This window comes from Lepidochelys kempii, chromosome 3 (assembly GCF_965140265.1).
Source record: "Lepidochelys kempii isolate rLepKem1 chromosome 3, rLepKem1.hap2, whole genome shotgun sequence".
Classification (NCBI taxonomy): domain Eukaryota; kingdom Metazoa; phylum Chordata; order Testudines; family Cheloniidae; genus Lepidochelys; species Lepidochelys kempii.
Window position 1 is genome coordinate 190,014,998 of NC_133258.1, and position 24,224 is coordinate 190,039,221.

The 24,224-nt window shown below is 43.5% G+C and overlaps 1 protein-coding gene across 3 annotated transcripts in view; it reads left to right on the forward strand.

Annotated features, from left to right (window-relative positions):
- The first annotated feature begins 2,942 nt into the window (after nt 1–2,942).
- Nucleotides 2,943–24,224, forward strand: part of REL (REL proto-oncogene, NF-kB subunit) — a 69,024-nt gene continuing 47,742 nt past the window's right edge. For 2 of the 3 annotated variants that reach the window (XM_073339363.1, XM_073339362.1), the window contains exons 1-4: nt 2,943–3,426; nt 11,542–11,684; nt 15,334–15,482; nt 19,910–20,001. In XM_073339363.1, coding sequence (XP_073195464.1) covers nt 3,420–3,426; nt 11,542–11,684; nt 15,334–15,482; nt 19,910–20,001 — 391 coding nt within the window. In that variant the 5' untranslated portion in view covers nt 2,943–3,419. The remainder of the gene's footprint in view (nt 3,427–11,541; nt 11,685–15,333; nt 15,483–19,909; nt 20,002–24,224) is intronic. The other variant, XM_073339361.1, reaches the window with a different exon arrangement.

The following is a 24,224-nucleotide window of genomic DNA, read 5'->3' on the forward strand; positions in this document are numbered from 1 at the left end:
AATAACTCTCCACCCAGGGTCTTTCCAGCATCATCAACTGGGAGGAGTCAGGATGCAGCCTTCCCCTTTCCTTTTTATAACCCTGTCCAGATCAGTTATACCGTAGGCAGGAACCTGGTAACCCTTCACATGCCAAAACATCTTTTCAGCTTGTCTCATATTCTGAATTAAGCTCACCAGTCCAGAGCAGACATTCCATAGCAGTCTTACCAATTCAAACTAACTTTTGACATTAGAATTTAATCACCAAATTTTGATGTTAGACACAGGATCTCAGCAAGGGAAAGACCAGATTTTATTTTAATTCTCTCTTGTTTTCTGGGTATTTTTGTTTGTTTTGTTTACTACAAAAAAAAATTAGAAGAATTTTTGAATTCTGCAATCCTCTCTTTCCAAGCTGCCGAAGTTCTGGAACCCCTTATACAAATCACTTCAAATTTGATAGAACTTCATACCACAAAATTCTATTTTCTACCATCACTCTAAAATTTCTTTGTGTGTATGTGTGTGTAAAATCAGACTTATATTAGAAAATCTAAACTTAGAGTGGCTCCAATGCAAATCTGCCATTCTTAGCTATTTATATAACACCTGGAAGTATCTAAGAGCATGTCTACACTTACCTCCAGAGCGATCGATCCAGCGGGGGTCGATCTATCGCATCTAGTAAAGATGTGATAAATCAACCGCCGAGTGCTCTCCCGTCCACTCTGGTACTCCACCCGAGTGAGAAGCGAAGGCGGAGTCAACTGGGGAGCGTCAGCAGTCGACCTACTGCAGTGAAGACACCGTGGTAAGTAGCTCTAAGTATGTCGAGTTCAGCTACACTATTTTCGTAGCTGAAGTTGTGTAATTTAGACCGACTTCGCTCACTCCCCCCGCTCCCACCCCTCCAGTGTAGACCAGGCCTACGGCCCAGATTTCAAACGCATTTAGATGCCTAACTCAATCCTCATCTTACAAAATCCACTCCTAACTCTGTAGAGCTTTAGAATGCAAAATGTTTGAAAGGTGCTGTACAACCCATCTGAGGTTTTGATTTTGTGGGGAAAGAAACCAGTAAAGCTTATGTTCCCATTCCAAGCAAGTCATGGAGATTGGAGCCAGTATGGGATCTGAATCTGGATTTCCCCCAAGTTCAAGGGGTGTTCTTAAGATGGGTTCCAATTGAATTCATCATAATGATAGGACCGAATAGAGAAGTTCAGATCCAGGTCTAGGTCTGGAACCCAAATTCCCTGAAGTTTGGGGAGATTTAAAGTCTCTGTTGCAATTTGCTCATCTCTATTTTGGCCAACTTTAGTTACTGTGGAAGTAATGATGTCAAGGGTATGTGGCACTTACTGACGAGACTGGGACTGCTCCTAAGCATCATCCCCTAACAATGCATCTCTGTTAGGAAGAGCTGGGGACCTAGGCCTGGATCTCTGAAAGGTGTACAGAAGGAGGGCCCATGTGGTGGGCCTTGGAGGTGGGGAGGAGCATGTTGCTATTAGGGAGTATGAAGACATTGGGGACGCAGGTGTCTTAGTGTGGGACAGAAGGGAATGTTTCTCTTTTGAAGTTGGCAAGCTTCCTGGTCAATCAAGTTACTAAGCGCTCTATCTTTGCAGGGAAAAGGGACAGAGCCTTATACTTTTTTTAATTAAATGAAATGTCCTTCAATATCCTGTACTAAATGTTGGAGCTGACATTCCCTATCAATGTGTCAAATTCAAAAGTTGTTAACTTTTGAAATTAGACTTCAGTCACTAAAAGTTTGGCCTGGGCACTAGATGTCTATGAGAGGAGTCTAGTACAGAGGTGGGCAAACTACGGCCCACGGGTCACATTCGGCCCGCACGACTGTCTTGCCTGGCCCTTGAGCTCCTGGCCGGGGAGACAAGCCCCCGGCTCCTCCCCTGCTGTCCCCTCTCCCCCACAGCCTCAGCTCACTGTGCTGCCAGCGCTCTGGGCAGTGCAGCTGCGAGCTCCTTCTGGCCACTGCGGCGGTGTGGCTGGCTCCGGCATGGTAAGGGGTGGGGGCTGGATAAGGGGCAGCAGGTCCTGGGGGACAGTTGGGACAGGGAGCAGGGGGCAGTTGGATGGGGCAGAGGTTCTAGGGGGGCAGTCAGGGAATGGGGGGGGTTGGATAGGTGTGGGAGTCCTGGGGGGGCTTGTCAGAGGGTGGGGGTGTGGATAGGAGTTGGGGCAGTCAGCGGACAAGGAGCGGGGGGGTTGGATGGGTCAGGGGTTCTGAGGGGGGCAGGAATTGGGAGAGGCGGATAGGGGATGGGAAGGGAGGTGTTTTTGGGGAGGCAAAAAGTTTGCCCACCCCGGTCTAGTAAGTGAAATTGTATTTCTCTCCTACTTTCTTTTTTTATATTGGGTAAAAGTGACATAAAAAATGTTAAACTCTCTGAATTACCAGCATGCCTTCTGTTTTTAGTGTGTCATTATTCAGGAACCAATTGTCCAATTTACTAAAAAGATCACATTTAACCTACCAATTTTGGCTATTATGGTCTGGGAAGGAGCACAACCTTGGGCTCATAATGGACATTCAGTTGCAACCATGATTACGGAGTGACTGCTTATATTAAACTGCAGCTGTGTGTTTGAGAGAAAGTGTTGGATTGCATGCGCGTGTGGCCACTGCCTGGGGGTCCTGGGTCTGTTTTACAGATAGGCAACATTTGTGAATGTTGCCACGCCAATACATTACTGTCCCTTCCGAGCTTCGCTCTCTTCGATATTTGTAAAGCGCTTATCTTGGTATCAAAATGTGAGCCCCCCCCCCCCCCGCCGTGTGTGTAACGATACACGGGGTGCCTGTGGCGTGAGCACGGGTTAGCGTGCGTGTGAGAAAGACCGAGGCGGAAAATCGGTGCCTGCCCCGCAGAGAGGGCTCTCTCGCGCAGCACCGCAAGCCGAGAGGGAGTCAGGAGGAGTCGGTACGGCCCATGCTCGCAGAGGACCGTGCCCCACCCAGCGCTGGGATGGGGGGGCCTGCGTTACACCCTCGCAACCAAGCGAGGTCAGCCTGGCATGCTCGGGGCGCAGCTGGAGGAAGTAGGCGCGGAGAGCAGCCAGCCTGTTGCTGGGCGGCGGCGGCGGCGGGGGGGCTGCGCACAGCGAAGTGGTTCTGTAACACGCAGGGGGAGGGGAGAAATTGCTCCGACTGGAGGTGTAGCCCCGCCGAGATCCCACTCCTCGTCGCAGCGCTGCGGCCGCAGGAAGCGGGTGGAGGCGAACCGGCCGCAGGGGAACCGGCCTGTGCGCTATTACGTCACCCCCGCCCCTCCCCGCGGCGGGGAATTTCCCGCGGGGAGGAGCGGCCAAGGTAGAGCCAGGAACAGCTGAGCCGGAGCAGCAGGAGGGCGCGGAGCTGCCGCCGCCGCCGAGAGTCCCGGGCTGAGCGCGCGTGCGGAGCGGGCACCATGGCTGGTAAGTGTCCCCGGTGCGCCGCCGGGCGGCCCCCGCCGCGCGGAACCCCGCCCTGGGCGCCCCGCGCTCGCTGCCTGGGGCCCGCCGCCCTGCAGGGCTTCCCTGCCGCTGCAGTGCGGTGAGCTGTCGTGGTACACGGGTGGGGTTTGCCGTGCAGGCTGCGACCCCTCTCGCTGCTTCTACGCGTTTAAAAGCCTCTGAAACCCCGGAAGGACGGGGGGAGAGAGAGAGAGAAAGACACTGGGTTGTCTGGGGCTGCTTGCAAATAAAGAACCCTTTAAGCCTGTGACTACCTGCCTAACTTCTGTACAACTGGGAGTGAGCTGGGCTGGCGTGTCCTCACCCAGCCTGGGCAGGGCTCTGGGCTTGGCAGAAGGTACCTGCCTTCCATTCGTGCCGTTGAGAAGACACCAGCTGCTGCCAGAGTCTTGACTGACATTATGACATTATCTCCCAGTGGCAGATTTCTGAGTCTGACATGGCTGTTCACCCAGGGGCTACTGTGTGTGCAAGCTAACTAACGATAGCGTCCCCAAAACCCTTGTAAGAATATGACTTTAGTGTGACACACAGGAAGAAGTGAGGTGGGGAAGGAAAGAATTAATTTTTGTTGTTGTTGTTGATGAAGGGAAGTAGCAGTGTGAGAGCTGGTTGATGGGGAAGTCTATTCACATGACATGTGAGTTTCGAGTGTGTGGTTTTTGTGAGAGTATCTATAGAATTTACCAGACCAAATTCATCGTGGGTATAAATGGCAGCAATTCTGTTGACTTCACTATAGTTGTGTCCCCAACATTTTAAATTCCTCTTTCCAGGATAAATCGTTAGGAAATCGAAGAGAATAATATTGAACAAGTGTAAAATATACACAGAAATGTGCCTGTCTGTTGGTGTGTTTTTGCAGCAGGAAAATAATATCCTTTCCTGAGGCAGTGGTTATTAACAAATGGTCATAATATATTAAGGCAGAGAGACTATACGCTGCCTAAAGTAATGGGGAGGAGCTTCCACATAACTAACTTAAATGAAGCTTTTAGTTGAGAGCTTGTCACAAACTTTACACCATGTGAGATTTTCTGTGGTAGAGGAACAAAATTAAATAATCAGTTTATTTAAACAATAAATTATATATAAATTGTTTAAATATATATATGGCCAGGTAATTTCCTTGACATAGATGGGACCACATTTTCAGACTAGGGTACCTAAAGTTAGGCACCTAAATCTGGATTCAAGCAATTAAATATCTGAGTTGGCCCCAAAATCCCTGTTAAGATACCTAAAATAGGTGTTTAGGTGTCTAATTGTGAACGCTCACATTTGAAAATGTGGCCCCAATGTTCCATTTTGTTTGCAGGTGACGTATATAGGGAAATATAATAAGCATATTGTTTAAAGGACAGTTACATTCACTTTCCCCTCAACCCTCACATGATAGAAGGTGGGAGAGCAAGGCTGGTTATTTGACCAACATGGACATCCTTTAACAAAAAAAAAAAAAAAATTGTGGTGGCATGGGGGTTGGGCCTGGTTTAGGGCCTCTTGTGAGAACCTGTCCCTTACATAGAAATGAGCTCCATCCACTGCTCTGACATCTGCTCACATCTGGGGTAGGAGTGGTGGGCACTAACCCCCTTTTCAAAAACTTTTGGCTGTTTTGCTTGGTTGAAGCCCCTCCTGGGAGCCACTGTTTCTTCCCTCCTTTGATGCTTAACACCTGGGAGGAAGGCAGTGGTTCCTACCCTGCCTTACCCTCCCATTAAGCAGATTTGTTTTTTTTTGAAGGGGGCAGGGAGGGAGAAGGAAGAGAGTAAATGCCTGCCAGCTGCAGGGACCTTTGGAGGAGAGTCTCCCCTTTCTCATCAAGGCAGCCAAGAGACTGCCTGCTCTGCAAGCTGCCAGGAGCCTAGGCTCCTTCTTAGCTGTCATAGCTCCGAATGGGATTTTTTCCTGCTGTGAGGATGGGTACTCCCAAAGGATCCTAACGTGTCATTTTACCCCTTGAAAGGAATATAACAAAGCATTTAAATTTTAAAAATGGCTGCCATATTGGACAGTTGCTGCCCCTGATCGTCATGGCTTGTGGCAATCTGAGTGTCAAAGGTAGAAAGCTGCACTTTAAAGCAATCACTCAGAACTTGCCTCTCTCAATAGAAAATCTTCCAATTGCAAAGGTTAATGTGACCTGAAAAGCCCCAGTTGTTTAAGTAGTGTGTCTTGGCTCATGCATGCTTGCAGTGAATTATGAGGACCAATATATATTGCACATGAACAGGTTGTCAAAATTTACTCGTGATTTTTGGCTACTTAAATGTTTAGGTGTCCACCTTAAAGGAACCTGAGTTGTTTACAGTTCCTATAAATTGTCTCAAGTTGAGCACCTAAAATCTGAGTGCCTCCCTCCCCAAATCACTAGTCACATCTGAAAATCTTGGCCTATTTTTCTTATTCTGCCACTTAAAACTGTATTGCTAAAAAGGTGACAGTCATGATTTTTAGAAGCAATATTAAATCCTTGTGTGAGTAGCCCTTAGGTGGCCATAAGGAACGAGTTAGTGAACAAACATAACATTTGAATTAGTTAAAGAAAATGTTAAAAAGATTCTGATAACTTTCAAAATGGTTCATTGAAATCTAAAAGAGAAATGAATCATTGTTCAAATATAGAGGCTAAATTTACAGTATAATTCTCAGATCTGGGGAAGACATCAGTTGGCTAATGTCAGCTTATTGCTCAACTGAATCCAGTTCACATCAGAACAGGTCATGGCCAAAATCAATTAGTATGAAAATGAGAGGCAATATCACAGATTTGGTAGCCAAAGGAATCCAAAGTTGTAATTTAGTTTCTCTTGGTGAAGAGAAGCACTTGCATGCCACATCCTTTCAAAAGTTTGTCCTCTGGAATCTTTCATGGGGATTTAAAATTTTTAATTTTAGAGCTGGTTGCATTAATTAGAGAGGTTGCTGGGAAGAAAAGTGTTCCCAAACCTATATATGATTTGTGAATGTCTGCTCAGTCAACCATTGCCCGTGTGCATGTTTGATCTGCTCATCTAAATACTGGCTCTTAATCAGATAAATCAAATTATTGAATTCACACATTTTTAAAAAACGTATATTGTATTTTGGAGCAGATAAGCTGAAACAGTACATATCTATCTCTGTTATCTGCGACTAATATATTTTCAACTTATTAGTAATTGGTGAAGGAATTTTTCAGCAGGGGAAGTTCTTAACTTCCTAGTATTTACAAGCTTCTCTTCTAGTTACTATTCTGTAATGTCACATGACAAGAAAGAAGTAGTACATGAAGCAGTTGTGCCTCTAAACTACCTCTGTTTAGAAGGTGCACAGTTCATGAATGCTTGGGTAGAGGGTTGCTCGTTCTGAATTAAGAATGAATTTGCACTTGTTTTAGGTTGCATCAGAATGTTTTATAGTAGATCTGTGATCAGTACTCCTCCCTGGCCTGCTGTGGGGGCAGCAAATGCTTAAAATTTAAGGCCTAATTTTTCAGACGTGCCCACTGATTTTGGGGTATGCAGATTGGGGCACCTGGTCCACAGATTCTGAACAGGGTATCTACACGTGAGTTGGAAGGGCAGAATTTTCCCACCAGCGCCACCATAATGTCCATACCTAATGTACCCCACTGCATTGGGATTTTGTGCAGTGACTTTGCATTGTTGATAGTCAAACTCCCACCACTCTGTGGCCCGCCTCCACCTCATTCACACACTCAAGATACTGCATCAGAGTGCATGTGCATAGAACAATCCCAAGCTGAATGCCAGAATTGCGGAGTCTCATGACATTGACTCTTCACGCAGCCTGTCCCCTCTGTGCGGAAGAATCTGTGGCTCTGCTAGCTGATTCCATGATCCAGTTGTTTTTCCTGCAGTGCATTGAAAGATGCATGGTATGTCACAGCCAACTTCCCTTCGTTCTTCACCTTTCTGTGAACTCATCACTGAGGTACAACCAGACTTCCCAGATAATTCAGGAATTCCACTTGCAAATACAAATCCTTCCTTCAAGACAAATATTTGCACATATTTCTCCTTCTCTATTTCCATTGCACGTCTTTGGGCATTAGGTATTCGAGTTAAAGGCAGAGCCATCCAATCCTTGAAAGCCCTTTACAGTCACAGCTGCACTTTTGCATCAGCTCTTTGGCAGTCATGGTAAAGAACCCGCTTCTTAATGGTAGACAGGGAAATCAGTATTTGCTTCCATATTTTAGTTTTAATTCTGTTGGCTTGTTGCGTATCTAACTGTCTATGCTTTCTCAGTTTGGATATGCTTTTTTTGTCACTGATACAGAATCAAGTCCCAGATCTTGAATCAGTTTAACTTTCATTCCTTGCTGTACTCACATTGTCATTGATGGTTTCACTAGTTTCTCCCACTCACGTCATCAAGAATTTACCTCTCATTTTCTTTAAATTATGTATTGCAGTTTTCAGTGCATTCCTGCAAATACAAATGCAATACCATAACAAAAAGAGAAATAGGCATGCTGGGATACAGAGCACAATAATCCTATGGCCAATAAACATAAGTACAAATGAAACTATTAGTAGTTCCTTTAATATGGATTTGTAGGTTTTCTTCCATTTCGATTTCATGTCTCAGTAGTTGACTAAAGGTAATTAAGCAGCATATTACTCTTCCAGAATTAGTCCTCGTTGCCATTGCAAGAATGTCTGTCTGCTTTAGACGTAGTTTATATTTCTTCTACTCTTAAAAGGTATGTGTTTCTGTGTGGAGGCCCTTTGTCTGTGTGAGTGGGGATTGTGAAATAGTCTCAGCTGTGTTGCTTTGGCAAGAGAACATTAATTTACAGAAAATGGGGACAAGGAATGGATGTCTAGTATTACTACAAAGAGTGATGATTTTCAGTCCCCGTGAGCTTTGGTTCACACAAACCTTTTTGTGTTTCTTGTCTACCTGGTGCCGCCTTTAGTAAAGCTGTAGATGATAATTTGGTTCTTAATTTTAATTTGATTTTCTTTCTTTAAGTTTAATTTCTAATCTCTGGAGGTTACTGCGTCATTGGGTTCTGCTTTCCCACAAGCACACACCTACTGTTAAGCAGTGGGGGTGACTTAAGTAACCTTTATTTCAACCACAAATTAAATCTACATAAAGACAATTGAGGCCTGACTTTTAAAATGCAGTTGATATAATCAGTGAGTGAGACACTAACCCTTTCAGATGTGTATATTGAAGGTAAAATTATAGGTTAAAGTAGAGATATTAAAGTCCTTGAAGCAATTGCTATAAAACACAGTCATAACTGACAGGACTGTATATGGCTTTGACAGGTGAAGTGGGTGGGTGGAGTTGCGGGCACATGTACGTATATTTGCACGCACATGTGTGTATATCTATATCTCCTAAGTAACATGATGATTAGGCACTTTATAATTGCCTAGATAGATACTCATTTCTTTATTTTAATAATAATGCTTAGCACATCTATAGCAACTTCTATCTATAGATCCCAAAGTGCTCCACAAAAGTGTATATCTTTATCTCCATTTATAGACGAGGAAAACAAAGCACAGGGAGATAAGTGATAATGCCCAAGGTGATATAGCTGCTCATTGGTAGAGCCTCCTGACTCTCTGTATGGTGCCCCAACCACTGGACTATGCTTGTGAGAAAAGTATAAGTAGTTCTGAGTGTGTGAGATACATTTGCACACAATTTATGGGGCCCAATTCTGAGAGATGCTAAGAAACCTGATCTCCCCATTGAAGTCACTCCCTGTGTTGCTTCTGTGGTTTTTGTTTTTGTTTTATCATCTCTGTTTCTATGATGTATTCTCTTCTCACTAGTCATGCTTCTTCTGTCCAGAAGACAGCATGTGCAAAAGCATACCTCAAGAAGGGGCAGAGCTTAGGAAAGGGACAACCCTTTTAAAAGAACAGGAGCCAGGATGATGGCCAGCATGTATTGAATATGTCCACTTATTTTCTGATGTCATTTCTAAAGTTGTCAGATGTTGACCTGGACATTCACTGGCTGGGAACTGGCATATTTGGTTACTTCCATTTTATGAGAAGTTGGCTAAAAACAATGTTAAGGCTTGTTTTGTCATTCCAAAAGGTTTCGGCAACAAAATATGAAATAGTGGAATCTTGGAAACTAGAGACATGAGACAAAATTCTCTTTGGTTCAGCTGATGGGTACACAGATGTAAAAATGTTCAGATTACTGGGGAACTTTTTGGTAACTTTCCCCAATTTAGAAACATCCAAATTGTCTCCAGCCTTGTTCATAGACTTTAAGGCCAGAAGAGACCATTAAAATCGCCTAGTCTGACATTTTGCATAATACAAGCCAAGGCACCTCACCAGTGGTTCCTGCATCAAGCCCATAGCTGCTGGTTGAGCTATAGCATATCTTTTAGAAAGACCTCCAGATTGATTTAAAGACTTTTCCCCCACAGCCAGCAAAAGAACTTCTATGCATATCACCATTCCATAGCTATCTATCAATATAAAAGTAAAAGTCAATAAGCTGTCATGCAGATGGAGTTCTTCTTTTCTCTTACACATTATTCTTTCAAGAGCTGTTGTGTCACTTAGCTTACTCCACTTTCCTGTTCTAGGAGATAAGTGATTTATAGTAGTCCAATAAGACATTTTGGGCCCAACAAATCTAGTAGGAAATGACATTCTTGTGAATCAGTACATGCAGGCTTTGAGTTGGTGAGTCCCAATATTAGCCATAGTGGCAGCAACAAAAGGTTTTAATAAGAAGTTAATACTGAAGTGTATCTCTCCCCAAAAACTCCTATAGAACTGTCCAAAATGTATGTGGGAAGGAATGAGAGGATCTTCTATCTCTTTAATGTCTACTTTGGGTACAACAATTGAAGTTCTAACATTGTTTTGCTGACATGCTATAGGATCTTTGCTCCCAAATGTATTTAACTGTGTCATATTACCATTGCTGCTTCTTCGTAATGCACATCTAGCTTGTCTGTGTAGAATGTTGTTTTTTATTGAGCATGAGGTGTAAGTCAATGCAGAGTTTGACCGTGTGTGTTCCAACTAAAATAATTCAGCTTCTAAACTAAACCTTTTATTTATTCATTTTTGCTTCTCCAGTATTTGCTGCTCACATACCACTAGACTGTTATGTCACTGCTTGACTGGCTAGCATTTTCAGTGCTGTTAGTGAGGGTAGAATTCACTGTAGTTAGACTTAAGTGGAGCCGAGGCCTTGTCCTGGCCCTCAGCAGAGGGTGAATATTACCCTGAAAAAAGTATGTAGACTCCTGCTAAGTCAGGATCTTTCCAAAGCCTTAACTAATGTCAGCCCCACCATCTCCTGAAACCCATTCCCTGAAAGTTGCCTTCTCACACATTGGGCCCTTTGACAGCTTCCCAGTAGCCTTTACTAAAATCTTGTGAGAACCCTTGGTGCTCATGCTGGCTCCCGTGGGAGGTGGACAGCTCAAAGTATAGCAGTGCAATTTCTGGGTCCACAGGAAAGAAACTGAAAGCATTAGGGGATTTTGCCTAATTTGCATAGAACTTATTGCTTCACTGCAGTAGGAGCTAAATCAATCGATTCAGGGGAAACACCTTCATTTTGAGGGGACTTGCATTCAGAAAAATTACTATAATTTAAAAGTTCAGCCATTCCCTTTGACTAATGATCTGTTCATTTTGACATTACAAAATAATCTTTCAGCAGACAGGCCCTCACCAGTGTCTAAGAGAAACTGAGCTCCATGGGGAGGGAACCTTGCTAATGATTATTTATATTACAACAGTGCCTAGAAGCCTCCTCCTCTGGGGCTCCCATTGTGTTCATATACACAGTAAGAGACAGACCCTGCTCTGAGGAGCCACCAGTCTAAATATATAAGACAAATGAGTGTGAGAGAGGATTTATCATCACCCCCAATTTCACAGAGTGGGAACTGAGGCACAGATAAACTAAATGATTTACCCAAGGTCACAAAAGAAATCTGGAGAATATCCAGGAGTAGAACCTAGATCCCGATCCAGTGCTTTAACCATAAAGCCATCCTTCCTTTTGCTTTTTAAGCTGTATTGTATTGTAACCTTAAATATTTTCATTTTCCTAAAGGTGGGTCTGAACCCTGCGTAGAAATATTCGAGCAACCCAGGCAAAGAGGCATGCGTTTCAGGTACAAATGTGAGGGAAGATCAGCAGGCAGCATTCCAGGAGAACGCAGTACCGACAGCAATAAGACATATCCCTCTGTAGAGGTAATACTGTTGTTATCCATAATTATTTTTTTCATTGCACCATGCTGCAGGTGTGCATGGGACTCTATACAGTAAATAAGTGGCCTGATTCTCCATTCTGTAATTCTGCTTTTTTGTTTGTTTTTTTTCTTTCTCTATCATAACTTCACTGAAGCTGATGAAGTTACAACAACTAACATAACAGAGTGGAGAATAAGCCTCTTGGTTCCTACTCTGCAAAGCTTACAGTCTAAATTGACAGCAGTCAGACAAGCTGCAGAGGAAGGTAACAAGCCAGGGTGATGGAAGGAAGGGACACCGAGTATGCCTACTTGGTGGCTTGGGTTGTTCAGGATGGATTGGGTTTCTTCTTAGCTTTTTGTTTGTTCTGGGTACTTGCATAACTATGTTTTTTAACAATTGAGGGGGAATTAACTAGAGGACTAATTGCAGGTTCTGAGGAGGGTTTTGAAGGAGGTTGTCTGGGGTACAGGGTTTGGGAAGGGTGTGCCAGCTGCAGGATGTAGCACTGGAGAAGGCCCAGAGGTGCTTGTTGCAGATGGGAACAAAGGGAGCCTGGGGTGAGGTGAATTTGGGGGAATGTAGGGAGCAAATAGATAGATACATATAACCAGTGATTCGGAGGTAGAGCTGTACAGAGCCTGGAAAACCCCAATGAGGAGTCTGAAGTTGAGGTGGAAAGGGATGCAGAGTCAATAAAACAGTCGAGAAAGGGGAGTGTTGTGGTCAGAACAGCAGGAGAAGATGATTTGGTAGCTGCATTATAGATAGATTGAATGGTAATAAGGTAGATGTCAGGAAGATAGGAGAGAAGAGATTCACAGTAGTCTAGGCAGGACATGATCAAGGCCTGGACAAGGATTTGGGCAGTAGAGATGAAAAGGAATGGATGAATTTTGGATCTGTTGTAAAGGAAACAGCTCCAGGAGTTAGCAACAGCCTGAATGTGTGGGATGAAGGAACATGAGTTTTGTGAGCCTGGGAAACGGGAAGGGTCACGGAAATATCTGCTGTGATGGAGAAGGGAGGGGAGGACTTGGGGAGGTAGATGAATTGCAGCTTTATTGTGTTGCTTTTAAGTTGATGGTGGGACATCCAGGAGTAACTGTATCAGGGCATGCGGAGGGGAGAGGTAGATGTGGGAGTCATCAATAGTTGAAACCATGAGTGGGGTTAAGATCCCATCGGGGTAATATATAAAGAGAGAAGAGGGGGCCCAAGGACAGAATCTTATGGCATACTAGCGAAGAGGAGAAAAGGGGAGACGATGGAGCCTTTAGGCAGACATTGAAGGAGCTGTCTGAGAGAGAGGTGGTGTGCCAGCTGCATAAAAGCCCCTGGAGATGAGCAAGAGTTGAAAAGGATGGTGTGTGGACAATGGGGCTGAAACAGCAGTGTGTAGCTCCACATCACAGATCAGAAGCAGTGCTATGAAATGGAACCCTGTCCCTGGAGCTCTGATTGGCCAGGGAATGAACAAACAGGAGGTGCCAGCCTCCCTCACTCTTTGACTGATTAAAGAGCTGGCAGGAAATCCCACCCTGTCTGTGTCTTGTTGGCTCTCCTGCAATTGGAGAAGGGAAAGGGACTCTGTGGGCTGCTAGAGAGGGCGTGTGGTGCTGCAGGGACATAGCAGGCTGAGTCCAGGGAGCAGCCTGAGCATGTGGCCCCTGTGACCTTGAGCAGTGCTGCACTTGAGGATCAGCCAGAGCCCGAAAGGAAGGAGGCCCCTGATCGTGTCTGAGAGAGCATGGTGGAGATGGTAGGTTTGCTGCTCAAGGTGACTGTTGCTAACAAAGCTGTGTGTGTTACCAATAGCAGTGTTAAAGTGATTTCTGGGTGATTTCCTGCATCCCAAAAGGCTGTAGGTGGGATTTCCACTCCAACGCCAGGGATGGGAGTTTGGAACTGACTATCAGCAAAGAGAACCAGCCTCCACCATAGGTGGAAAGGTCCAGGAGGGCGAGGGTAGAGAGGAACCCTGTGGGTTTAGTGAGAGCAGTGGGGTGGAAGAGGTGAAAATCTGATTGCAAGAGTAAAGGAGAGAGTTAGCAGGGAAGGAAGTCAAAGCAGGAAGAGTTGGCTGCATGCTGAAGGGCTTAGGTGTGAAGAGGAGGTGGGGGAAAGGAGTAAGTATTTAGAGAGTTCGGGATTATTCTTAGGGTAAGCAGAGACCGTGACATATCTGAAGGCTGAGAGAAAAGAACCAGATGAGAGAGCGAGTGAGAGAGAGCACGAACGAGGAGGGAATGAGGGAGGTTTCAGAGTATTATGGAGACCAGGATCAGACAAAGGGTTGGAGAAAAAGACTACAATGAATGCTTCATCCTCAGAGACGGGGTGGGGGCGGGAAGAAAATGTTGAGGGAGGAATGGAACAGTTTTGAGGCGGGGGAAGTGGAGGAGGAGAGCAAGTATCACAGTTAACGTACACCCCTTAACATATCTGTCAGATATGTTTTCAAGCTGTTACTTTCAATCAGTTTAGGCCAAACTGTGCCCTTAGATTCACCCACGTAACCCTCACTGACTTCACTGGGAGCTATCTGCCTGAGGGCAGAATTTGGCACACATATCTGAAGCACACTGGGAGTTAGGCTCACAACTGTCCTAAAAAACCTATTGGGAGTGGGAGGTTTTGTGCAGCTCCATGCACAGTGTGCTGATCATTTTGCCAAAGGCTCAAGAGGGTCTTTTCTCTTAAAATGGTCGTATGGCTCAAAGCTGTAATGATAACGTTATAGGTCCTGTACAGCATACTTTACTTGGGAAAAAACTCCTGTTGCTTCAACAGATGGGAATCTCGCCTGTGTAAGGGTTCGTACCATTTTTGGATCAACTAATGGGCCTAATCCAACTCCCATTGAAATAATGGAAAAACTCTCATTGATTTCAGTCTTGAATCTTGCCCTTCAGTGGGAGTCCCTGTGTGGCCCTGAATGCGGAATTGGATGTATTTGTAATGAAAATTAGGCATGGTAATAAAATATACCTTGTAATGTCAGGGCAAAATGCACCCCACACAGAGTGCCTGCATGAAGCTTACGCAGCACTTTAGGCGCTTTGCACAGGGGCAAATTTAGCTTCTAGATCCTGATGCAAAGTCCATTGATCCAACATAAATACGCCCACTGACTTAGTGGGGCATTGAGTCAGGCCTATGGAGAGTTCTCTGAGTCGAGATTAGAGGGACATTGTTTTCACGACAACATGGAGTAGAAAGAATTAAAATGTAAAAGAAATCAATAGTTTGACAATGACCAGTGAATTTCTTGACTACAAACCTCTTGTAACTTAGCCAGGCTGGTTAATGATGTGATTTATTTTTCCAAATAAAAGCCTAATTCTTTCTGGACATTTCAGATATCTATATTTTGTCAGACAAATGGCTGAAATACACTATATTTTTATTTGTAATTGTTCCATCTCTGGCTTTCAATGTGAAATGAATGGTAATTTGATGAAACAGCCTCTGAATTTTCAGGAGAAAAGGATTGGGTTTTCATTTCTAGTGCAACAATTAAGACAAACTGTATTCCCACTTATCCATAGGACCTTGTCAGTGTCGCCTGTCCACTGTCCAGAATTATGCAATCTTTTAGAGCGATGTGATTTAGAATTTAAGTGTATTTCTCCTTAAATTTTTGCAGGTTCTGAACTTTGATGATAAAGTGAAAGTAAGGATTACATTAGTGACAAAGAATGAGCCCTACAAGCCGCATCCTCATGACCTGGTTGGAAAAGACTGTAGGGATGGCTACTATGAAGCAGAATTTGGACGAGATCGCAGAGTCCTATCGTAAGTAGCAGTGTTGTTGAGTTTTAGACTAAAAATGTCAGTGATGTGCTGGAGAGGCTCTCGGGGGGTCAACCAGATTTTAACCTTTGTTAAAATCCCACCACCAGATTGAAAGGACAGTTGGAATGATTTCCTTGCCAGAGCTGGAGTTCTCTCCCCTCTGTGTATTCTCCTAACCCATCCCTGGCACCCTACAAAATATTTCTGAACAGAACTGTCTTTTTGCCTTTGGAATATGCTATTTGTTTAATACCTTATTTAGTCTCTTCCTTTCCCATCCTCCTGCCTCTGTTTCTCTTTCTTTCTTTCTTGACTTTATTTCTCTTTTTTCTTTCCTCTGCATTTCCTATTAGGCAGCTCCTAATGCCCACCTCTTGTGGGCTTGACTTCTAGCCCTTTCCCACTCTATGCACTAAAATGGTCAGCCGTGAAATAGGTAATGATGATACTTAATTTGTCATCATTAGAATCAACACTCTCTAAGGAGATTAATGGAGTTTAGGAGAGTAATAATAATTTCATAATAATTGTTTCAGGCTTCCGTAGGCTCAGGAAGACAACTCTGCATTGATTAACACAGCATTCACATTTGGAAGGTTATCTTTGCAACCACAAGGCCTAGAAACTTACCTTATTTTTTAAATGAACACTTATAACACTAAATGTCATGCAGGCCCATAAATAAATCAAGCAGGCCAGGTGTTTGGAGACAGTGGATTAGAGGATCCTAGCATGGATATCTCAGCCCTTCATCATTCTAAAATACATTATTGTGTGTGTAAGATTTTGGAGAGAAGACAAATACTGAGGCCCTGTCTGTTCAGCATGGACATTAAGGCCCTGAGACTTCTGAAAATCAGGCCTCTTTCAGAAAGTACTGAGCCACCTACTCTCTGAAAATCAGGCCTCTTCAAAGTGTCTCCTATTAGGCACCCCCAAATCACCAGTTGCTTGTGAAAATCTTGGCCTAAATTTGTTGACAGATATGTACCATCATAAATGGGTTAGCTATAGCTAAAGATAGAAATAAGATGATTGAAAGGGAGAAAGTAGCTGGAAAAGAGCAGTGGGCTAAGAATTGTATCCTGTGAGACTCTGAAGAGGAGTCTCAGCAGCAATGGAGTTACCCTTTGAGCCATATTCAGCCCTGGTGTAAGTAGGCACAGCTCCAATTTAATGCTGGTATAGCTACTCATTAGGGTGTTATGAACATTTCAGTTAACTGCTGCATGCAAGGGAGTTGCTAACAAACATATCTATGCCATGTAAGATGAAGGTAAGAGCATAACCTACTGTAGGAGGTATGGACTTTGGTCGTTTTTCCATAGAAGAATTCACAACTGTGTCTGTTCACTCCTTATGGTCTGTAATCTTTGGAAGTTGATTATTGCTCTTGAGAAAACAAAATGTTTACAAACTAGACTGTGCAGAGTGGGGAGGCTGGTGAGAAAATAAAACTAATACACCAGGATCCAGACTGTGATCTGTTAAACTATGGTTAGGGCCTTCTGCAGCTATCCGGGCAGGGACAGGATTTGTCCAAGAGTGACTATACTAGTGCACGTGACTATCGCTGTGTTAAGATTTGTACTACCCTGCTTTGATAATATACTGGTTTTAATATGTCTCCCTTTATTTTCCTCTCCCTCCTTCCCCCACTTCTGTTTCCCCTGCTCCTTGTCACGCAGCTGGCACTGAAGTAGGGCCGCCTAATTTTGCTGTGCATTCATAGAATCGTAGAATATCAGGGTTGGAAGGGACCTCAGGAGGTCATCTAGTCCAACCCCCTGCTCAAAGCAGAACCAATCCCCAATTAAATCATCCCAGCCAGGGCTTTGTCAATCCTGACCTTAAAAACTATTAAGGAAGGAGATTCCACCACCTCCCTAGGTAATGCAGTCCAGTGTTTTACCACCCTCATAGTGAAAAAGTTTATCCTAATATCCAACCTAAATCTCCCCCACTGCAACTTGAGACCATTACTCCTTGTTCTGTCATCTGCTACCACTGAGAACAGTCTAGAGCCATCCTCTTTGGAACCCCCTTTCAGGTAGTTGAAAGCAGCTATCAAATCCCCCCTCATTCTTCTCTTCCACAGACTAAACGTCCCCAGTTCCCTCAGCCTCTCCTCATAAGTCATGTGTTCCAGTCCCCTAATCATTTTTGTTGCCCTCCGCTGGACTCTTCCCAATTTTTCCACATCCTTCTTGTAGTGTGGGGCCCAAAACTGGACACAGTACTCCAGATGAGGCCTCACCAGTGTCGAATAGAGGGGAATGATCACGTCCCTCGATCTGCTGGCAATGCCCCTACTTATACATCCCAAAATGCCATTGGCCTTCTTGGCAAGAAGGGCACACTGCTGACTCATATCCAGCTTCTCATCCACTGTAACCCCTAGGTCCTTTTCTGCAGAACTGCTGCCGAGCCATTTGGTCCCTAGTCTGTAGCGGTGCATTGGATTCTTCCGTCCTAAGTGCAGGACTCTGAACTTCATCAGATTTCTTTTGGCCCAATCCTCCAATTTGGCTACGTCAGTTTCTCTTTCCTGCTCCAGCCCCTCTGCTCAGCTGCAGTGATGTGGTCACTAGCCAGTCCTTTTACAGTGATACCCAAGCATATTTCAGAAAAGGGTGAGACTTCGTACGTTTTGAGTACCCGTTGGTTAAGGAGCTTTTAGTTTAAAAGTCCAGTTTGGCCCACAAGATGACTGGTACTTGATAGTTATGAATAATCTACAGCAGTAGAATAATTGCAGTCAGTTTTTATGTAGCAGATAATGTTTTTGTTACGTATTTAATTGACAACTATAATTTACAATGCTCTGATAGTACAACAGGCAGAGCCTAAAGTGCTGTGTGCTTAGATTGCTTTCTGAGTTGGCGTCCTACTTTCTCTAACTCCCTGTCTGCATTACAAACACAACTGGTTACAACACAGTTGTGCCCCTATTTTGTAGTATGGAGGGGACCTTAACCCTCTCTCCAAATTGTTCGAAAGTGCTGGGCTGTCAAATTGTAATTTGGGGACATGATCCAGATCTCATCTGTACCACTGAAACATGCTTTAACTGTGTTTGGGGGAACAACTGTATTCTATCCAGGTTTCCCCCAAAACAATTGCATTTGTAGTGTAGACAAGGCCTAAAAAAATAGTCCCTATAAAACAAAATGATACAGCAATAACAGTGCAGTCTAATATTCTCTGCAAACCCTAAATACTGGAAACCAGAATTGGAACCAAAGTCATCTAATTAAATCATGAGACAGCACTGCATTTTTTTAAAAAAATCAGAATTCAGTCCAGTTAGACAAACACCTGTCTGTGATGGTCTAGAATGATCATACTTAGTCCTGCCATGAGTGCAGGGGACTGGACTAGATGACCTCTCGAGGTCTCTTCCAGTCAGTCTTATGATTTTATGAAATGAGGCTTATATTAGCCCTTCAGTGAGTTAGTTCTCTAACTGCAGTATGGCCTTAGAATGTGGGTGGGGGTGGGGGAGAGAAGGGGAAGGAAGATGACTGGATTTCTGTAGAAAGGGATGGATTCAGCAGTAGCAGGATGGGACTGAGGAACTTTCAGGGCAATGTTGGCCCATCGTTGAGAGAGACAGATGGTAGTGCTACGTGATCAGGAAGTGTCTCGGGAAGTCTCCAGGCATAGCTCAGGTAAAGAGTATTTGTGGGGTTTCTAGGGAAGGGAATTGCCAGTACTTCTGGAGGCGCAGCGGAACCTGGTGGCATAACTGACTCCTGTGTTCTAGTGATATTACAGTGTGTTCAGATTCTTACTTCCTACTTCCCCACCCTGCTTTGATGATGTCATGGTTTTTCCATGTGGGAAAGAATCAAATTGTGGGGACTCCCCCCACCTCCTTTGCTGACTTGATGTAGTCATATGCAAATGAGGAGGAACTGTAGCTCTTTAGAACTTTTCCATAACTAGATGAGATTTCAAACTTTATAAAAATTAACTTCAAAATACTGTTGCAGATTTGCATTTCCTGGTGTGAGACTGTGGGCCAGCTCCTCAGCTGATGTAAATTGAAGTAGCTCCTTTTATGTCAGTTTACACCAGTTGAGACACTGGTCCTTTATATATTTTTAGCATTGCTAGGTTACTATATTCAAACTCCAGTGATAACTCTTTTTAATGTAAAAAAATATTCCCCTGTTTTATTTTATGTAAATTCTTTTCTTTTTGTCATTACCCTTATTTTGGAAATATAAAACCATCTTTTTAAAAGCTCTTTTGCCATCTTTATTTCCTACACAATTTGTTAATAAGATATATTTTTGACAAAAGATCGTACAATTTGATTCTTTACAGGGAGGATTAGAATTTAGCTTTCGAATATCTGTGCCAGTGATTAAGTGAAACAGTTTTTGTTGTTGTTTTTAATCACATTGTTACATGTGCTCTAGTTTTCAGAATTTGGGCATTCAGTGTGTTAAAAAGAGAGACCTGAAAGAATCAATCTGTTCACGAATCGCAAGAAAGATCAATCCATTCAGTGGTGAGTAGCTGTTAATAAACAGTTTGAAATGCATGTTAAAGAACTTGGACAGCAAAGCGATATAATTTGCGAGCACTTTTTATTATAATGCCCTGGCTCTTTTGATGGAGATGTATTTTAAAATATAGGCTTTTAGATACTGTCAAATCTCTTCCCTTTAGCTTCTTTATTTCCCCCCCCCTCCTTCCTCACTCTCATCCTGTGATTATTCTGTTCAGTAGGTTGCTCAGAGGTGAAAGTAAGCCAGTACTGGGACCAGCTTTTCCAGATGGCAATCTAAAGCCCTGGGGTAGCAGCGGCGGGGCTCTGGCAGGGATTTAAAGGGCCCCAAAGCTCCAGCCCCCGATACTGCCCCGGCCCTTTAAATCCCCACTGGAACCCTGCTGCCAAAGCCCTGGTCTCCTTTCTCAGGTAGCAAGGGTTTAAGGGTCCTGGTTTAAGGACATTGGGCTGCAGGAGGAAACTTCCCCAGGAGATCCTCCAAGTGTCCCATGAATGAGGCTCTCAAACTCTGCCAGGCATAGATTGAGTTAGACTATTAGCAGTTTCTTGCTGACACACCACTTTAATGACAGGTTTTGTAGCTGAACTGTGAAGGGTTAACATGGCAAGGAAAATATTTAAATCAATTATTCCAGGACTTGTTGAAAAAAAAACTGTGTGGCAAACTTGAAAAAAAGTGTGTCAATACAACAATCAAGTTTCCTAATCATATTTTTGTTTCTCTACTGCTATTTTTGGAAGATACTTGGGTTTAACAGGTTACTTGCTTGCAACTACAGCTGCTGCTTGATCCCATAGTAAAAGCATAATGATGTGTTTGACATCAGAATCCATTGCCATGGCATTTTGTGATATCGGAAATCTGACTGCCTCAAATAGGTGGTGAAGACGGATTTCTAAAGGGACTGATCCTGCAAAACCTTATTCACATGAACAATACTTACTTTTGAGTGTGCATTCATCAGGCCCAGAGTGTTTGAAACAGGGTGAATAAAAATCCATTATTTAAAAAAGAAACTTTACAGAAATTAAATCAGATGTCCACACTTACATGTTGTTGTTTCTTTATTTTCTTCCCATTTTTATAGTTTTAAATTGCTGGAGTGGATATCTTGCACTTGTTGCTTTGATTAGTTTCCTCTAACTGTTAGAAGAATTCAGATTTGTACATGAAGACTTTTCTGTTTAGAAGTTTCACATTTAAAATGCCCATCTTATGCTGTAAAAGACATACCTGTGGCCTCTTTAATATCCTCACTGTGAAAACAGCACAAACAGAAACACAAAATTGAAAAGCAAGTAGCCTGTTCTATATTCACAGCTAACACCACCTTCTGATCCACTGAACTTTCCACAAGTCAAAAAAGCTGAAATGTTCTTGAAAATCCCAACCTTGATACCTAAATAAGGATTTAAATGCCTAACTTTAAGCTTTAAAAAAAAAAAAATTCCATATATGTATAAAAAAGTTCAATGTTGTTAATGTATTGAAAGTCTAAATAACTTTTATTAACATTAAAGCAATTTTGTTTTGACGTGACAAAGACTTTGTGCCACTAAGAGGGAAGTTTTTAATACAAATAAAATGATGGGTGGAATAGCCTAACCCTTTCATTATTTCTTTTTACCAGTTAGGTCTGATTTCTGACACATCAGTTTTGGACCATTGATTTCTGGTCTACGCTGCTTTTGTTTAGCAAGCATGGTCTTAACATGTCTTTGAGTTATAGTAGCAGATCTTTTTGTTTGGATTACTTCAGTTTTACTGTGTCCCTTTTGCACCTTTGCCCATCTTCACTGATTGTTATAAGTTATTGTGACATTTTTATGAACTTTCACTTCTTACTGTTAAGCTCATGATCAGGGTAGGCCTAATTATCACAACAGGGCAACACCGAAGTTATAGCTCTCAAGTTAACTTTGCAATGAAGACTATATATGTATTGTGAAGAATTTGTGAAAAAATCTTTCTCAGCACAGTTTCCCAGAGGATTAGCACTATTAGCCAGAGCGGTCCAGTGTGAGAAACCAAGAGTGCTCCATCCTCCTGGCTGCTGGGCGATGGCATGTGCATGGGCTTCCCCCCTAGAATTTGGCAAATGGATGCTGCTGAGGGCCCCCATTCACTTTAATGGTTTTGCCTAGTAAGTGGTGGATTAGTCTTGAGAACCCACTTCCTTCCCCAGTTACTAAATTAAACTTCCGCGTCGTCCCCATTTTCTCCTTTGTTCTGCCTCTCCTTGCTGCCCCTTCTTACCCGTCCTTCGTTTCTTCTCTCATAGATGATCCCTCACTCACTTCACAGTAGTCACACTCTCCACAACTCCCACTCACACCCACACATCACATTCTCACAGACTCACCCACACATGACCGTCATGCTCCCCTCCCACACACCCCCATCACTCTCTCCACAACTTCCCTCTGCCAGCCACGCTCTGCAAGACCCCCTTCCCCTCCACCATGCTTTCCTACCCCAGCCACACTCTCTGAAGACCACCTCCCCTGCACTGCCCCCTCACTACCACTTTCCTCTGCTGATAGGACTGATTTACACTAAGGCTTACTAAAGTCACTGAATGAACACAAGAGTTCTCTTTAACACAGGAGAGGATCTTTAAGAGGGAACTTTCAGAACATTTTGTGAGGTGCAAAACAGCAGAAGTCTCTGCAGTGGATGTCTCAGCTATTTAAAGGAGTGATGTTCTTAAAAAAAACAACTAGAAGCAATCAGCCTAAATTCTCAAACTGAAAAATTCACTGAATGACAACCTACCAGTTTGTTTGATTAGTACTAGGTAAACCCACTGAGAAGAGCGAGACACAATCGTCACCCAATTACATTTGCTTGAGAAATCCTTTCATTCCTTCACCACCGCCACCCCCATGCATACACTCCTTCCTGTTTAATCTTATGCTGAAATTTGGACTTTCGCTTAAAGTGAAAACTTTGCAAATTATTTGAAGTTGGGGGGGGGGTGAGTTAGTATACAAAATTGGAAGCATAAAATTATTGTTGCTAAAGGAGACACTACGTGGCTAAACTGAGGCTTCAAAAGAGATCTAGCTGAGCTTCATTTGACAGCTGCTGGATAAGTTCCCTTGGAGATGGTTCTTCAGTTCCAGTTTTTAGGTTAGATTGAAAACAGGAAGAGAAGCTTGTCTAAAGACAGAATTGGCTACATAGAGCAGGACACTGTGACTCAGTCATTTTTATTTCCATTCTAATTCTGCCCTTGACTTGTGTGTGACCTCATAGCTTTTCTGGGCCTCAGTTTCCTCGTCTGTAAAATGCTTTCCTACCCTTCGAAGCACTTTAATATGTGTGGAGAAGAGACAGACTTACTCATTGCTATTAATTTTAGTTTTTACTGGCTAGTTGGCTTCCTAGATGCTTTTTTGGTGATGGGCACTACATAAAATCATGAGACAGTGTGAGATGTTTCTTCCACAGGTTTGCTGTAGCGAAATCCCATTGATAGTGTATAGGGCCAAATTCTGCCTTCAGAAAGGCCAGGTATCTCTCTTCGAAGGAGCAGTTGTGACTTAACTTCACGTAGCCCTGCAGGGATGTAAAATCTTCACTTCACCACCCCTGCACACAGTGCAGGACCTACATAGGCATGTGGGGAGAGCAGGGACTGCATGCCAGGTATTTTGCTCTTGCAAGTGAGGTGCAGGGAGTAGCTGGAGCCATCTACTCCCCAACTTTGCACCAGTCTGGAGGCGAGGGCTGGAGTAAGCGGAATCTGGTAGTGGGCAATATAACTCTCAACCCCTGCTCTAAAGGGGTTTTGGAGGAATTGTCTCAGAGGAGTATCTTCGAGTCAGTCTTTTATGAGCTACTCCCAAGGCAGTGCATCTACATGCCATCCCTTACACAGGGATGAGAGTAAACACTGAGTCTAGCCCTCAATCTGTATGAACTGGCTGCATAGTGGGAATGTATGTGGCCTAGTGAGTGAAGTACAGTTTTTGATCGTTAGGACAATAGTCATAGTTGTATTTGTTAGAGAGGTAGAGGCTTAATTCTGCTCAGCAATATGTGCACACTGTGTGAGTTACTGAGGCTACAATGTGTCACGTGATAAATTAAGCTGGTATTCTTAACACCGCCCTTTCTGCACACTTTGCATTTTATAAAATCAGCACAAGGCCTTTTGGCAGCTTGGCACTTTTGCCTCAGAAGTTTCCATGCACGTTAAGGTTAGATGCTGAGT